Source organism: Chelmon rostratus, chromosome 5 (assembly GCF_017976325.1).
Source record: "Chelmon rostratus isolate fCheRos1 chromosome 5, fCheRos1.pri, whole genome shotgun sequence".
Taxonomy (NCBI): Eukaryota; Metazoa; Chordata; class Actinopteri; order Chaetodontiformes; family Chaetodontidae; genus Chelmon; species Chelmon rostratus.
In genome coordinates this window covers 15699033-15717009 of record NC_055662.1, presented here as the reverse complement: position 1 = coordinate 15717009, position 17977 = coordinate 15699033, and the positions used below count along the sequence as shown (strand labels likewise).

At 42.1% G+C, this 17977-nt stretch overlaps 1 protein-coding gene across 1 annotated transcript; it reads left to right on the top strand.

Annotated features, from left to right (window-relative positions):
• The first annotated feature begins 2731 nt into the window (after window positions 1-2731).
• LOC121607180 (homeobox protein orthopedia B-like) lies at window positions 2732-6462 on the top strand. The gene is made up of 3 exons (XM_041937884.1): window positions 2732-2768; window positions 3125-3519; window positions 5959-6462. Exons 1-3 carry the CDS (start codon window positions 2732-2734, stop codon window positions 6460-6462), a joined length of 936 nt encoding a protein of 311 aa, XP_041793818.1.
• The last annotated feature ends 11515 nt before the right edge of the window (window positions 6463-17977 follow it).

Sequence of the window (17977 nt, the reverse complement as noted above, 5' to 3'; positions counted from 1 at the left end):
GGTGCGCTTCCATTAAAAGTGTCTCCTCGCGTGTAAACAGCCGTTCCGCACTCAGATGCGCCGCATTAACCCGGGAGAATTGTATGTGAGTGTGTTTTTACTGGGGAAGATTGATGCGGTCCAGTTAGGGAGGCTGAGTGAGACATAGACCCATTTCAAGTGGGTTCCTCTTATTATAGCAATAAGTTACAGGCTGAGGACCGGACAGCTGAGGGGATATCTGCTATCCGGGGGCTGTTTTCACCGCAACAAACAACAATATCAGTATTTATCATGTAGGTCGTCAGATACGTATAAAATAACTACAGCCTCTTATTTTTACACCTGCCTTATCTTATGTGAACAGGGCGTCCATGTTAATGGTTTTGAGTTCAACTTTGTCCATCAAAAGCATGCCAATGTTTTCAAAAATGTTAATCCTATACACATGTATGAGTGGTGGTTATAATAATGATGCTACTAATAATAAAAATCTACTACTATTATTATTATTATTATTATTATTATTATTATTATTATTATTATTATTATTATTGTAGTAGTAGTAGTATGTAATTATTTTCCTTGTCCATTTATTTTAAGAACAGGAAATAAATAAAAATTCCTTCTCACCAACACGATTTTTAGTAGTAGTAGTAATAATAATAATAATACTAATAATAGTAGTAGTAGTAGTAGTAGTAGTAGTAGTAGTAGTAGTAGTAATTGTAATAATAGGAATTGCATTCCATTGGTAGCCCAGTGCACGTTTTATTTTTCAGTTGTTAGACAAGTAAGCAAAATTTCATCAAATTACTCAGACAATAAATTGAATAATGGCCTTAAAATAATCCTGAATTAGAATTAAATTCTATAATTTATTATTACATCATCATATTGACGTATCATCATATATTCATGAATCCACATGTTGTACAACAAAAGCCAGTATTTTAGCAAACATGAAAAATGTCTGACCTTCATGTGCTGAGTTCTTCCCACCAGTTTAGTTTTTATTTCTTTATGTTAGCCTGTGTTACATCAGTTGCCTTCATGCTTACACTAATTGGAAATCAAACAGCTTCTGAAGCATACAGACCGTCTCTCCAGGCTCAAGCCCTTCACAGCTGGCCTTACAACTCCCAGCATAGAGAGTCCCTCTCCTCTCTCCTGGTTTACATGTGTGAATCAAATGAATTGAGGCTCTGCTGCTGCTGCCGCTTCCGCTGCTGCTGCTGATTGCTTCTCCCGAACCTTCGGGAGCTGGTCACAGCTTTCCTCATCTCAGCGGACCATGCACCAGTCCATTTCCTAAAGTTTTCACGCTGTGCCACATAAAGGCTACTTCCCTGCGTCCCGGCAGATTGCGGTTGAGGAGCATAAAAGATGAGCTGCCTGCGCGGTGCAGGAGGAGAGAGAAGGAGTCCTCGCTCGGACGCCTCCTTTGTGCGCTGCAAAGAAACCGATTTAGTCCCAGGCGGTGGTCTATTCACCAGGCTCACCCTGACATCTGCCAAAGCCCTCTCTAACCAGCACTGTCTGGAGAAGTAAGAGTGGAGCGCAGATCAATGGCCGTCCTGTTAATTGTATAATAGACCTACTTATGGACCCCTGCTAAGGGGCACAATCGTTTAGGCTCTACCACGTCTGATTTTGTTTGAACCAAACAGGCCTAAATACCTTTAATTGCGCCCGCGTTGATGAAAAGTCGATGAGAGTTAAAGCGGCCGATCAGTAACAGAGCTCAAATCCATCTGTACTCGTTTATTTATTTATTTCCTCGATTTGTCTCCACAAATCACCTGCCATGGGGGAATGGGAGCGATATTCGTTTTGTTTGTGAGCCAAGGACGGGAGGGAAGTGGGGCTCTGGGGTGCTGAAAGGAGGCCCGGCGATATAAGACTTCTCCTCTACCACAGTTTGCACTTCTGTGACCACTCTGTCCACTCTGTGATCTGTACAGAATACACTCAGCCTGCTATCCCTCTAAACAGTAAAAATAAACAAATGTACAAAGAGTAATCAGCTCGAAAATTGTTTTAATTTATGGATTTTTTTTTTTTCGTTAATTTGGGAAATGAATCTTCCCTTTCTGGCGCAGGCTCACTGTTTGTAAGCAGGCTAATTGTCACAGTCCAGTGATTTGAAAATTGAGATTTTGATATGGCTAATTATTTAATGGCAGTGCATTTTCTGGCTCAAACAACTGTGAGCTCCTATCTCCTCTAGCAAAATAAAACAAGCCTTCGCATGAGCTCACCTGCAGCATTTTACATGTATATCCGTCCACAAACAGGAGTCCCGTCATGGCACAGGCTATATGAGATTAAACAAACACATTAAGATGTTTAACGTGGAATAATTTAAGCATGAAAAGCTAATAAATCAGAGGACGGAATGGCAGAGGATGGAATTGAATTGTAGTCTTTCATGCGCGTTTGGGTCTGGGCGCGCGCGCGCGTGCGTGCGTATGTGTGTAAGGAGAGAGAAAAAAAAGAAAAAAAAAAGGAGGGGGAGTCACGTCGCTGACATTTCCAAGCTCCCGCTCTGATTGGCTCTTATTTGAGGAAGCTCATGGGTTCTTTCAACTAATAAGCGCCTCCCCATCGCTCTAAAGTACATTATAATGCAAGGGACCTCCTTTTTTAACCACAAACCGAATTTTCGTTCATTTAGACGATATATACTTTTTAAATTGCCCCAAAGTTGTAGGATTTTTTTGGAGCGCATTTCGCCCTGGAGCGGTACGCGATGCTTTCTCACGCCGACCTCCTGGATGCTCGGCTCGGTGAGTTATCATCACTAAACCCCGGCCCTAAACTCCAGTGTAAGATTTCAACTTCTTGTTTAACCTTATGAAGTGATAGATAGACTGTGTAGTTAATTGTGTTAACAGCTAAGTGGTTTATTGTTGGTCGAAGCTGTTCTTTACCGTTATTTATCAGAATTGAGGAATGATGTGACAGCGAAAATTATGGTGTAAAATTACGACCCAAGCTTGAGTTTATTTGTAATATTCTTTGAATTTATCTGCCTCTTGATGTAAAGAAGCACAGTTATTTCATGTAACTCTCATTTAAAGATGCTGCGCTTTAAGATTTGGCGTGTATTTACTCGAAGCCTCTCTCCTCATCATCCTCTCAGGGATGAAGGATGCTGCGGAGTTACTCGGACACCGAGAGGCTCTCAAGTGTCGGCTGGGCGGTGGGGTGCCAGACCAGGGGCATCCGGGAGACATGGCCCCTGGTTCAGACTCTGTGGAGGGGACCACTCTCCTGCCGGGAGAAGACATCGCCACCGTGGGATCCAACTCTGCCGGCATGCCGGTGAACGGGAAGGAGCAGGAGAAGCAGCAGCAGCAACCGCAGCAGAGCTCCGGGCAGACCTCCAGCCAGCAGAAACAGAAGCGGCACAGGACGCGCTTCACCCCGGCGCAGCTCAACGAGCTGGAGCGCAGCTTCGCCAAAACCCACTACCCTGACATCTTCATGAGGGAGGAACTGGCGCTGAGGATCGGCCTGACGGAGTCCAGAGTCCAGGTAAACACGTGTGCAATGTGGCTGTTCTGCAGGGTGTGGTTTTAGGGTCCAGTTTTGATCTAGTAGGGTTTTTCAGCATCGTGTAAATGTCCAAAAATCGTCGAATCCATCTGGAAGGCAGTGAGCAAAATAGGTTGGATTCATATCAGGAGAGGGTTCGGCACAAATTTCCCCACAAATGTTGATACTTCTGATAATTTTCATTTAATATCGTGTACTCTCAGTAATTCGTCACTTGCTCTCTTGTCCCCTGAAATTTTGTGGCTACTAGATGTTAAGTTTTGGGTGCAAATGCTCGGAATATCAAAGCTAACGTGGACTGACGCCACTGGTGCAATTAGGTTACATCAAACCATGACATAGTGTATCAAAGTGTCATGAAAGTGATGGAATTACTTAAATCTTTTCTTTTTCTTAAGTTTATATCCAGCACTGCACCCTGCCTTACGCACAGTGCACGAAAAACAACTCATCTTAGAAAGAAAATTAAAGATACTTCAATTGGTTGTAAAATTCCAATAGCAGTTGTTTTGTACCGACTCAAGCCTCTGTCAGTTGAATTATGTGATTCAAATATCCCATCATTTGTTTATATTTAACCTGAGAGTAAGCAATATTTAATTTTAAGAAGCCGTGCCCCATCTAATATATAAAGGGCTCTGTCCAAGGTGCTGAAACATTTCTCGCCTGCGGATAACGAGCAGCAAGCCGCTGCTCATACGGTCAGAAATATTCAGGTGGCCTTTATGATTTTCAGAAAATATTATATAACACCACCTGTGGTGACTGTGACACAAACATTGAATTTGGGGGGGTGCGAAAGTTCTGTGTTCAGTTTTTACTATGGCAAATATATGAACACACCCTGATACACACTGAACAGAATAGTGGTCAGTATATTTTACAGCACATCTTTAAGAGTATCCCTTTCAAAATATGACTCCCCCTTTGTACACAGTTATTATGTTGGGGGATGTGTGTCACATGTTTTTCGACATTTATGAATGCATCAAATAATTTTGTATTTTTAAGAACTGAACATGTGAATTAAACAATTTCAACTTACAAAGACATACGACGCTTATTTTGGAACAAGCATGCAGGAACATACCGAGCTCTAACAAACCAAACACATTATCAACCAATTTCGGTCTTATTTATAACAGTGAACGGGTTATTAACCAGTGATGTGAAATTCATGCAAATTATCCCACTGAAAGCAATAAAACCACTATAATCATCAGTCACCTTAATAATCAATGCTTTATTCTCTCTCGTGCGGGATCCTGCGCGCTCAGTGCAGGTCGGCTCGCGCTGGCTGTTGGTAAACATTAGTGCAGGCCGCGCAGGTGCAGCCTTCAGTGGGCGTGTTGGCCCGCGTGCGTGCCTCCACTGCCTCGCCTTTAAAATGCTCTATCAGCGACGTCTTAATAGGACTCAAGAATATATTGTACTTTTTTAATGGAATGAGAAATTGCATTTTCTTTCCCCCCGAGTGTAATGGGTTTGGGCGACGTTTCACGGATGGCTGAGCGGAATGAGAGCGAGATTTCACTTTTAATACGGAGGCATCGACTCACGGCCTCGCGCGCGCATTAATCACACCCGAAGATGATGAAATCTTTATAAAGCCCGACCGGGACGCGCGTGCACTTTCTTTTTTTAAGCTGTGTACGTGGTCTGTGCGTGCGCGCGTGGATGGGTAGATTTCTTTCTCCTTTTTTTCCACGTGTATTGTGTACAGTCAAGTGGACCATTTGTATTTAAGCCCACAAACTATTTAGGGCAATTTTCAGTCAGTCTGCTTGTAAATAAGATGTTCGAAAGATAAATTGTTCGGCCCACTGCTATGGAACATCGCTAATAAAAAAAAGAGCCTTCTCTATAGCCTGTTGTATTTATTTACAAGGAATTTTCTTCGTCTGGCATTTGGACTCTTTCAGTTCAGCGTCTTAGAAACACGGGATAATAAGCTGATAGTAGCCGAATGGATGATATTTACAAAATACTCCTTTAAGAGGATTCTCTTGGTTAGAAGGATTCGTGAATTAAACCTGCTATTAGACAGTAGAGCCTCAGAGTTTTGGCTGTTAATCTTAGATATTTTCTGATGAGAGCTCCCCAGACCATCTGCACTGATGCCTTGTTCATTTCGTTTGGTCAGACAGTGCAGTGTGAGATCCAGAGTAGGCCCCATGGCTGGTAGAGAATGTGTGTTGCCCAAGGACGCTGTAGCAGGGTGCGTCACTGTTGTTGTTTTAGCACTCTGTAACCCTGTTGTCCTGTCAGAGCTCTGGTGTTTTCTGAGTGTGGCCAGATTTTAATGAGATTATCGTGCGTACTGGTATTTTTCTTCCATGGTCACGCCGCCACATGGACATAGCTGCGTGCTTCAGTCTGTCCTTCTGATGGCTCACTGTCCCGTCTTTCTGTTTGAAGGTTTGGTTCCAGAACAGACGCGCTAAGTGGAAGAAGAGGAAGAAGACCACCAATGTTTTCCGCGCCCCGGGGACGCTGCTCCCAACACCGGGCCTGCCACAGTTCTCTGCCGCGGCCGCAATGGAGAACAGCCTGTGCTCCTTCCACGCCAACGACTCTCGCTGGGCCACGGGGATGCCGGGGGTGTCCCAGCTGCAGCTCCCGCCGGCCCTGGGTCGCCAGCCTGGCATGCCACAGTCGCTGTCACAGTGCAGTCTGGGTCCAGGCCCGCCACCAAACTCCATGGGTCTCTCCAACGGCCTGTCCTCCAACGGCTCCGGTCTGCAGTCCCACCTCTACCAGTCGCCTTTCCCCGGAATGTCGGCCTCTCTCTCCGGCCCCACGAACGTAACGGGCTCCCCGCAGCTGTGTAGTTCCCCGGACAGTGACATGTGGAGAGGGACAAGCATCGCGTCACTGCGGCGCAAAGCGCTGGAGCACACAGTGTCCATGAGTTTCACTTAGTGACTTTAAAAAAACAACACCCCATTACACCCCTCCCCTCCAAACTCCCTCCCCCAGCCCCAAACTGCGGCTCTTTTTCTGTTTTTATTCCCGCTATTTAGATCAAAACGAGAGAGCGAGCGAGCTAATCAGGCCTGAAATGTGAGAAAATGGAGACTGTATGTGACTTCATCTAGACATAATGACAAAAAGAAAAGGACAATACTGTTGGACAAAGAAGAAGGAAAAAATAACTTGGTTTCGGGGTTATTTATCTTGTTAATTCAAAAGGATTTTATCAACTATTGATGATAAATACTATTGTAATGATCTCTAGACTATAGGCCCTAATTACTGGGAGCCAAAACAATCGTCGTATTTACGTTTTCACTGAGTGTGTCTTTACGCACACATGTTATTGTGTTCAGGTGAAGTTGTGTTATGTCAAACGGTTATTTATAAGATTGGGTATAAACTTTGGTAACAGCCTACCGCACACGCACCATACTGTAGGTGGGCCTATTGAACTGGGTCTCAGGCATGCACTGTGCATGTGGATTTAAACGCTTGGATAATTTAAGGAGAAAACGGTGCCCCCTCAGATTGAAGAGGTACTTTTGCTAGACGACCCCGTCTCGTCTGCATGAGACAGGAGCATAAAATCTAAAGAGGAAAAAAATACAATGATCTTTCAGTAGGCCTACTCTGTTTTAGGATGTTTTGTGTAGATAAAACATTCTTGCTATGTACCCGCTGGTCTTTTTCGTGACATGTTTTAACTTATTGTATGTGCTATTACTTGACACATTTCTTAAATGTTTGATCTTACATCGAAATGCACCACATTGACGGGTTTGTACCAATTTAAAATGAAGAAACAAATAAAAGTAATTTTCAAGAATGTCAAAACGAGAATGATTCATGTCTCCATTAAATTTAACGAGATTTCTTAATGACCATTTTGCACAAATTCCTAAAGGCACTCAGTAGCGACCTACCCTTGTTGGAGAAGGCTGATGGTACTTCACAGCGATTTATATTTCTTTTGGATAATAATCATCAAACATGATAACGTGGTTGTGAATGGGATGGGAATTTGATGGAATTTTTCCTAAACATATAGTATATCAATAGGCTTGACTGATTTGTGTGTGTGTGTGTGTGTGTGTGTGTGTGTAATACAATATCTACATATATGGTGTGTGTGTTTTAAATATATTTTCTTTATTATTTTTTGTTGATTTCTTTTCACTTTTTTCATTTCTTTTCTTTTTCTTTTTTTTCACAGTGTTTGAGGTGACAGGGTTAAAGGGTTTATGAAGGGTGACTGGTCCCATGGTGGCAGACAGAAGCGGTAAAGATGTCAGTGCTGTGATGTGACGGTCATTGCTTTTAACCATGACGGTCATCCCACTGAGCGGACTGGATGGACTGTAACTAAACGGGAGGAACCACAGGCCTGTGTGTGTCTCTGTGTACAGGACGGTTTTTACCAGTCTATAGTTCTCACAGTCTTTATTTTCAGGTCAAAGTTGCTGCTAGGTCTTACCCTTATTAAGCAGAAATGACATAATTGATCAGTTGCAGTAAAACTGAAATTGTTGTAAGATCAAACTGATGTTATTATAGAAATGTCAGAGAAGCATATATATACTTATATTTAATCCTTTTGCTGCTCTAGCGTATTTCTGTGAGGTCACTGTAGTGCAGTTTGGTCTACAGAAACATGGGCAGACATGGACTCACATAAGACTGACTTCATAATGTCTTAATTGTCAGAAAACTTAATTACAACAATACACCTATAGATGCTCAGAATGGTGCACTACAGTCCTACAGCGCATTACCAATAACGTGTTCATTGGCTGACTTCAGTCTTCTTATGCAGCACAAACAGCTGCTTTATGCAGGGAGCTGTCTCATCAAGCAGTACCCTAACAAGTTCAACAGGCAATTATACCAATTCGATAAATAAATGATAAGACATGCTGCATTGCACGCATTTAAGTGAATTCTAGTAAAATATATTTTTTGCATTTTTGCATATATTATTATTTCTGTGATGGCAACTAAATTGGCTTTAGTATCAATAACATTAAAGATATCAGTTATGTTTTTACAGCAATGAACACAATCCTCTGAGACATTTATGAATCTAACCCGACACATCATCATCCTGAAGTTTGCAAACTGGCATTTTTTCATTATTTCTGATATTATTAATAGTGTTTACTACGTTACATGCATATCATAACAAAATCAAAATACAGGTAGTTTACACACAGTCTAGCCTTAACACCCTTTGATCATTTGACATTTATTTAAATTCCTCATTACTTGCCCATCAGTTCTGTAAAAAGCAGAACTCTCACCTTGTTTGCGTTGCTTTAATTTCAAATTATCCTGATGTGAGATGTAATGTCTATAACTCAGCTCCAAAAGAAGTAAATAAAATTTCCCCATTATGAAAGTGAGCGGACCTCACTGTCTGTGTCAAAGATTATAAGTGTCAACTTGAGCCTGAAATCACAGCAGCTCAAATTAATCAGCGTGTTAACCTCATCTCGTTGTCAGCGCTGAGGCCAATTTACGGTCACGGGATGGTAATTGATGAGATATGGCATTACCATAAGCAGTCCCACTGCCTGTAAACTTATAATTGGAGTTTCTGTAACAATGCAGGGGGGTTAAACAAAGGATTAATCATAATTAACAAAAGTATATTACTTTTCCCATATTAAACAGTTGGTTCCCACCTTTTCTATTAACATGGATTTGTTTGCAGTAATTTACTGAATTATTGAAAATACCAACCCAAGTCAAGACCCTGAAAAAATCATTTATTCCTCTCTGTGCTTTCATGTGTGAGTGTGTGTGTGTGTGTGTAACCCTATGTTTCAGTTTTACATAATTAGCTTGAATGAAATAGCTTGAAGTTTTACAACATACAATAAACAACAATTTTGACATGATTTGCTAAGTTATTAACACTTGCGCTGTGCAGCAGCATAACACAGGATCACACTGTGATTACATTTACAGATTGACACAATGGCCAGGACACATTTTATTTGTCCCCAAACTGGAAGAAAGCCGAATTCCAACAAAGCAAGGAAGGAAAACCTTTTAATCTCGGTTAAATTTATTGTGAAGTCACAGTGAATGAGAGGAAAAACATCAGAATTTTGTGAGTTGTTTACACTGATTGAACATTACAGTCAGTATCAGTGTAAATCTGTTCTGTAAATGGATGGACATTAAACCTATTTATTTGTGGTAAGCAGTAGGCAAATCATCTCAATCTGACATTAAATAAATGGACACCTTCAGGGGAACAGAGAAAAATAAATGTATGCAATTTTTAAACAGTAATGACGGCTCCATGATGGTCACTAACTCAAAGTCATTGCTTATCCATCTTATACTGTATTTTTACCTCCATACTACCCACCCCACCTCCGGCCTTGCAGTAATCATTTTTTCTAGAATGAATGCAGGTGGCCCACCTACCCTGCAGAGGCATGTAATTACAAGATATTGTGTGACAGCAGTTGATCAAACATTATAACCACAGCCAAACTGACTGCTGCTCCACCCATCCAGGCTGGAGCTGCAGCGGTGTCGACCTGGCTTAGTGTGTGCGTGGTTCTGGTGAATCTAGCTCTATGTGTGGCTCAGCCCACCAGATCCAGCCCCGTGCTGACTACTGTGTCCTGGGCTGCAGTAACAGATGTGAAATCACATTACCCAAACGCTGCAATTAGTCTCACTCGCTCGCGGGTTAATGAGTTTGTGGAAATGTGCGACCCATTCCTCATTAGGTAATTTCTCATGCACTGATGAGAGAGGGAGAGAGATGTGGGTATAGCAACTCAGTGGAAATGGCACATAGTCTGCTGCCACACATACTGTAAAGCAGAATGCAGCTGACGGGGGACACTGCAGCTGGACAGTTACGGGGGGGACATTTATCACTTCATCATGGATCATGGAATGAGACTTGCATGCGTGTTTTCCTGCCTGAGAATCCGCCATTTACGCCGCAAAGTCTTCTGCATTTGCATCCAAGAGTTCAATAACAGAGGCCTGCTGGGGCTACATCAGTCTGTCTCATTATGGACCGGCAGTGCTTATTTTCTTGCTGCGAGGCCAGAGAGTCTGTGTGTGAATAGACAGCCCAGGGCAAAGCTCTGTCAGGACACAATGGACGACAACAAAAGAACTAATTAGCAATCAATTACCGACGTGTTTCTGTCCTGCTCCTTTTATCTGGTTAGAGTGTAGAGCAGGTTACCACTCAACATGTCCCATTCACACACACACACCAACTGCTGCCCACGTGTGTGTGGTTTTTGCTGAATTCGGATTATTGCAGGGATGTATGTGGTAACCCAGTGATACAAGGTTTGATGGAAATGTAACCTCTCTCCCGTGTGGTAAAGGTTAAGCATCTTCAAACTAATCCAATTTAGGGCTGTAGAGGAGGTTGCTGTCCACAGTGTCTGCGCCTATGAGTGTTAAACATAGCTGTTCATTAGCCTCATCTGTGCCAATCAGTCTTCAATCTCTAATCCTTTGTTGTATATTGTTGCTTCTGTTCATTGTTGTGATTATTCGTAAGTGATTTAACTTCAGACGGAGGAAGAAATTTCCTGCATTAAAGAATTTTCAACCTGCAGCTTCATAAAAACCAACGTAGATAAAGTAGATTTAGTGTTACCTAATGTGGGCATGTGTGGTTTGCTCATTTCATCATCTCCCTCTCCACTGCTATGCAACACACACACACACAGTGACATCTGGGGGGAAAGTGTGCTGTGAGGAGGCTGCGAGTGCCTCTCATGATAACAACTCTGCATCTCAACAACCTGCATCCATCATCATCAACACTAACATCTGCTCTGAGCCTCAGCCTTAAATCTCTTTCTACCCCCCCAGCCCTTTACCTCCCTCTACTTTCCACCCTCTCTCCCCCTTTCTTACTCTCTCCTTTCCTTGTTCCGCCTCTGCTCCGTCCATCTTTTTTTCACAAGAAGCCACAGTAGCTGCATTTTTTTAACCACTCCGGTCAATCTGCTTCGACTCTCATCCAAATTCCCTTGTCCGCGGGATGTGTGTGAATGTGTTTTCGTTTCAGCCATCCTTAAAATCAATATTTAATGATGATGTTATCAGTGCTTTTATGTGTAATTTAGCCAGAGTGTCAGTATGAATGAGACACTGTCAGCTTTATGGCGTCAAGCATTTATTTTCTGTTAATGGGTGCTCCTGGTGGTATACAAACCAAAACCCAGCGGACGTCTGATGGATTTGTCTGTTTCGTTTCTGCTCATGCATGTATTCACAGCCATGAGTGCATGCATACAGTACATGTCTACCTACAAGCACCCACACACACACACAGTCTAATTGGCAATATGGCACTTTGAGAAGTACAAAATGTTGCCAATGCACGCTGTGAATGCTAGATTTTGATGTGACATTTCTTCCTTTATGAGACAATGAATGAGGTGCTGAATGTGACTGCATTGCATCCCATCGGTTTGAACTTAAAACACAATCAATCAAAGCAACTGTTTGTTTCAAAACAGACTGCATCGCCCGATTCTGACATTTTCCAAAGCCATGACAATTACTTCACCTCTTCAGCTCTTGGAGCCAACGTTGTTGAGAGGCAATAATCATGATAGTTTTCTCAGTCATTTTTCTCCCAATAACAAGCCATTTTTAATCCAATTAGGAGTGCTAACGTGAGAGGCATAATACCACGGCCCCTGGGACAGATGAGAGAATATGCAGGACATTTATCCCGACAGTCAATATTGGATTTCTCACTAAGCAGCTGTGCCTGCTCTTTCTGACATTCTCCACCTCTGCACAGTGATCCGTCCTGATTAAACAGGCCTTTCTACTTTATCAACATTCATTACATGACCTGGTCATGCATTGCCACGGAAACCAGGAGTAGCAAAGTTACACGCTGCATGTTGGGGTTTTCCTACTGCACTTCCTCTTTGAATTTAACTGTTAAGTGAAAGATGATACATCTCATGGCTCTCTCCTGGATCTTAGGTGTGTTTTATATGAACAGAGAGGTGCGTTGTGGTATTCCCCAAAAACTTTCCTTTCCCAGACGTCTTAGACATTTAACCTGAATGCAGGTGGCTTAAGTAGTTTTGTGTTACCCTATAGTTCTGTGGTTACACTATCCACCACTTGTTCTACAGCATTTCCTAATTTGAACACCCTGATTATGAGTTTTAAGCATGGAAAAGTCACAAATCGGTTCACATTTCTTGTTTTATTCAGTTCATTCACCTCTGCTAAGATACAGAAAATATAATTTAGTGTGCAACACCTCAGGATGAGAAAGCAACAAAGAGCTGTCAGTACTTTGAAGCCAACAGCAGCTAAACATTGCCACCTTCTGGTGCAGTCGAGAGGAGCAGAGTGCTGTGCAAAAATGTTTTTTATTCATTCATACAATTATTTATTAATTTTTTTTTGAAAATCTAGACAGATGGTCAATAGATTTTATCTCATCTAGGTGTCACTTAATGAAATATGTCTGTTAACTCTACAGAGAGTCATACAATTATTGTTCCATCAAAACACAGCTAATAAAAGGCAGAAAATGCATGAAAAAGAGGGCTGCTGTTTATAGCTGATTGCAGTCGATACATTTATGCAGTGCACTGAATCATTGTCATTGAGTGCATTGATTATGTGGACTAATCAATGTTTATTAGGCTGGGAAAGACCGGCCAGACCACAGTGGAGGCTGAATGATGAAGGAACACATTTACTAAGCGTCAAAGGCCCACCCACCTGGCCTTAGTGGACATATTTCAGAGTTTGATGGAACTTTAACCAGGTAACTTCAGACTGTATGTTTAGGTGGCAACAGGCCATTTTTATATCCAAATTCAGTCTATATGTCAAATTCAGAACTGAGTCAATGATTTTGCAGGCGTTCAAGGACATTTAGCAAACATATGCAGGAGGAGAGTCCTCGCTCCTTTACAAGGATGCAGAGTTAGAAGTAGAATACTTGTATCCAGGCCTCAGATCAACTTGAATATTTGCAGTTAGCCAAGATTGAGAGAATTTGTGACAAAAGAGGTAGAGTTTGGTTTAATCCTTGTCTTTTGTTGTGCCTCATGAACAAGTGAAAAGGCTATTGGACTCTTTACAGTGTTTCTCTTTCTTTTCCTTCCCTATGCTAACAGCTCCAGTGGCCTCCTGGCTTCTCCTGCACCAAAACCCAAGACCTACGTTTTCATGGAAACCTGGTGGTATTGGGTAGCATAGCCCACACTGGCCAATTGGTGTTTCAGGAACTGACACACATGGATAAAGCATCAGACAAGTGTTGATACTGTATTAATGCTGATAACTGGAGATGGTCATCGCCTGCAACTGAAAGAATGATTTCCAAGACATGAGCTAAAAGGCAACTGTCTGACATAAAGGAGCCTCCTGATTGGGGCCTGCAGAAACTATGTTCTATAAAGATGGGAAGTGGTCCTAAATCACTGACCCTGCAGATGCCCTATGAAACACTATACTGAAGCAGGTTTGCTCTCATTGAAATCATCTCTCATTTGTTTTCTTGTGACTCCTGTGACTAACCTGTGCATGACCAAAAAAACAAACAAACTCTGATATAAATTGTTTGTCTGAGAGAACAAGTCATCTTACAAGAGAGGATGTTCAATAGTGTCCCTTCATAATTTCAAATAATTTCAACTTTGCCTTGTGTTTTTCCACCAGGCCAGACTTGGAGATCAGTGTCACATCAATCAGGGTTTACAATCAGGCTCGAGTGAGTTAGAAATGAGTGAGCTATCAGGACAAGACACATTATGACAGATTCTAGTTGGATCAGTTACAAAAAAAGTACACAAATGTTGACTTTGCACCAACTATTTCCTTGCTAATTCATATTTCAAGCAACAGTTTTGCTCCCTTAGCCCTTTAGTTAAATTCTGAGCAACTGCACTCTGATTGCGTTGCTCCGTCTGCTTGTGTTTCCTCGGGAAAAGAGGTCCCTCGCTGCTCCAGAACAATTATTCCACACTACACTCTGTAATTATGCTATTATGTAGAATTATTCTCATCATGTGCACGCACCATCAGTCATCAATGCACAATTTGTAAAAGTGTTTAATGCTTAAACAGGCCAAAGACAGCAAAAAGCTCTTCACAAGATGTTCCAGTGGTTCTTTTGGTACCTCAGTGAAATCATTTAGAACAACATCATATATTCTTAATGATTAACAAAATCAAGGCTTGTCCGATAATTAACGATAATTAGTTGATACTGGAAACTGTGTGATAGACATTTAACAAGCTTACACAAACAAACCAAGACAAATGTTATAAAGGTTTATTTTGTATATTCTGTTATTTATTACGTTAGTACGCAGTATTTCTATGACTGGCCCATACATGCATAATTTATCCTGACTACAAAACGCACTAGATAAAAGCTAACCAAACAAACAGGCCAGCATGAGATGGGAGTCACCAGGCCTCCCCTGAAGAACTCCGCTGGAAGGTAATTAAAAGAAGAGTGTGTTATCCATCGCTCCTCATTAATGCACTTTGAATTAACCACTTTCAGGGGAGAGGAATGGGGAGGAGGGGACAAGGGAGAAAATCCATGTAGGCTTTAAAGTAATCTCTCTCTGTCAGGTCGGTCCAAACGGGGAGGGTCGGCTCATTAGGGCCCCCACAGGAGATGAATGGGTCAGTCAGGCAGTGAGGAGAGCCGGGCTGAACCGCTGTGTTGATAGACAGATTCACACAAGAAGTGTGTGTGTGTGTGCGTGTGTGTGTGTGTGTAAGGGAGTTAACACACAACGAACTACAGAGCCAAACACTTAGCTATACGTGCTATCTTTGCCAGGGAGCAGGTGTGCAGAAGGAGGCTGCATGCTGGGCTACAAGACAGGGTTAAGACGCTAATGTCTGGACTCAGCAATCATTGTGATTTAACTTTGACCACATGGAGGGGCGAATGTCACATCTGGCCGGCTGAGGCAACCATCACCGACACAGAGGGCGCCCTGCCTGTGTTTTCTTCTGCACTGATTCTGTTTTTAGGAAAATTCTGACGAGCAGAATCAGTTGCATTTTCAAGAAAAATTCAGAGAGCTGTAATTCATGCATATCCTGCGTCATAATAAGCCACATAGACCCAAAATGATCAGTGGTGTTCCTACATTTGCCACCAGATGGTGTTACAGTCTTTCATCCTGTTGAGACAGTTGGATTTATATTAATAGTGAGGAGATGGAGCTTTCGTAATCAGTTTCATTTTAAACAGATCTGAATTTCATGTTACATTTTCACCACCATCAGAGCAGGGACATCTGCCAACATCTGCATACCAAACACAATTCGCTGATTCCAACAGCTGATTTAATGCAGCTGCGTCCGTGTGTGTTTTTGTCTCACATATTAATGGGATACTTTTGTACGCTGTCATGTTTGCTTAATGTAATTGTCGGCTCATTTAATCTGGCCACTACTGCATTTTTTAGGAAAGTGCACAGGAAGTTCATCTCTGGGCTGTACAGGATGCTAATTCATTCATTCAGGGTTTTCAGCGAGAGGGTGGGGGTTTGAGGGAGGTAGTATGGAGAGAGAGGTTGGATATGATTATGTTAGATTAGATTAGACGATGAACTCAGTGAGTAGACCAGCATAATGTGAATTGATATATCTGTTCACCATTTAGAGCAGTATAATGAGACTGTGGGGTTACTTGTTCATTAAAATCTATCGATTCATTTAATAAATTGGATTTAAACAATTACAGTATGTATCACGGCACCACATCACACACATCACAGCATTTGTGTGTAATCGCCAAGGGAGAGGCACTGGTAGCACATGGCGGCGTATGAAACGCACACACACTGCAGATCATTTTTGCCAACATTTTCCTTTTCCTCTGCTGTCATTCACATTAACGAAACACACTTTAGCAGCGAGACCCTGGCTAATAGGTTCAGACGTCTTCTTAACACAAGGACTTTGTAAGACAACTCATTATTATCACTGACCACAGGCTGTTAAATGAAAGTAATACACCTTGAATAGGTCATCAGCATTGTAGGACAACAGTTTGAGGGGCTGTTAGGCCAAATGTTATTCATTAAGTTCATTATTTTGTTTATGTTTTTGTTTTTTTTGGTCTGTAGTTTGTAGTTGTTGACCTTCATCACTGTGAGAAAATGTCAGCTATTATTATCTTGAGGTAATTGGGGGCCAGAGTCTCACACACAGTCTCGCTGACAGGATGATCATCATCTCTTACACCCAGCTACGCCTGACTTTGACCTTTCCCAGTGGCAGCATGGACACTCACAATTAGCCTCATCTAAATGAATTTCCTGTGTCTCTACAAACCACTCACAGCTTCTCTCTCTCTGATGCTTTCTCCCTTCATCCTTTCCAAGATCTGCACCCTGGTCCTTTCTGTTCTTTGTGTTGTGCAATATTTGATTCTGCTGTTTGTTCTTGTGCTGTTGAAAGATGTCGTTGATGCTGCGCTGTTTAATTCAGCTGTTCATTTTCAAGCTTTGGCTGTCTGGTTGGGTGGAGCATCATTGAACAAGTGGCCATATTGTGAACAGCTCTCCACACAGATATGTAAGGAACCAGAAAACCTGCAGACATTTAAAGAACAGCCTCTTATCCTCTTATCCTCTTATCCTCTTATCGTCCTCTGTTCGTGTTATCTTTGTGTGCAAAACTTCCATAGAGAATATCAAGATAGAAATGCCGCGTGAAGTTACTGATTGAATTTGTTGATTGGCCTTTGCTGCCACAGCCTGCCCTGAACTGTTGGTTTACAGATCACAAAAACTTTGTTCTGATTTCTCTACTGTCCTGTCTTTCCCATGCTGAAAACAGCACAGTTAATCAGAAGCTGGAAAGTAAACTGGTTTAACCAGTTAATGTAAAGGTCACAAGTGACCGACCCCAGAGCAGGGAGAAGGCAGAGAGGAGGAGGAGATCACAGGCACAATAAGGTACGGCTGATATCTCCATTTGTATCAGTGGAGACAGTTTTCACCCCGTCCAGGCAATCCCTGTCTCCTGCAAATGGCTTTTATACCAGAGGGGGTGAGAAATCAAGCCCTATGATGCACACTGAGAATTAGCAATGATTCAGTCGAGCATTAGCGCTATCAGAGAACTAGGTCTACAGATGTTAGACCTGCACCTTGCAGGGGATTGAAGTGGCAGCCATCAAGTCACAGGCTTGCTTCTTTAAGATATAGGCCACCCACCAATGCCCCATGATCCCTCACTGGCTTCCCACTCAAAAACAGAGCAAGTTGTTGTGTTTCTCGCCTGGTGGAGCCTGAAGCTCCTGCTGCTGGGAACTGAACCCAGGTCATCATTGCATGATATAAGCACATGTTTGGATGTATGTCCTTGTTTAAGCGTTTCATCTGATAGAAAATAAACACATGTGAAATGCATGTTTTAATTTTTCTAATATTAGATACATTTCACA

Excerpts from the sequence above, each read along its gene's own strand:
- LOC121607180 (XM_041937884.1), top strand. The coding sequence starts at position 2,732 with ATGCTTTCTCACGCCGACCTCCTGGATGCTCGGCTCG. Across the intron at positions 2,769-3,124 it reads CCTCCTGGATGCTCGGCTCG|GGATGAAGGATGCTGCGGAG; the intron begins GTGAGTTATCAT and ends TCATCCTCTCAG. Across the intron at positions 3,520-5,958 it reads TGACGGAGTCCAGAGTCCAG|GTTTGGTTCCAGAACAGACG; the intron begins GTAAACACGTGT and ends TTCTGTTTGAAG.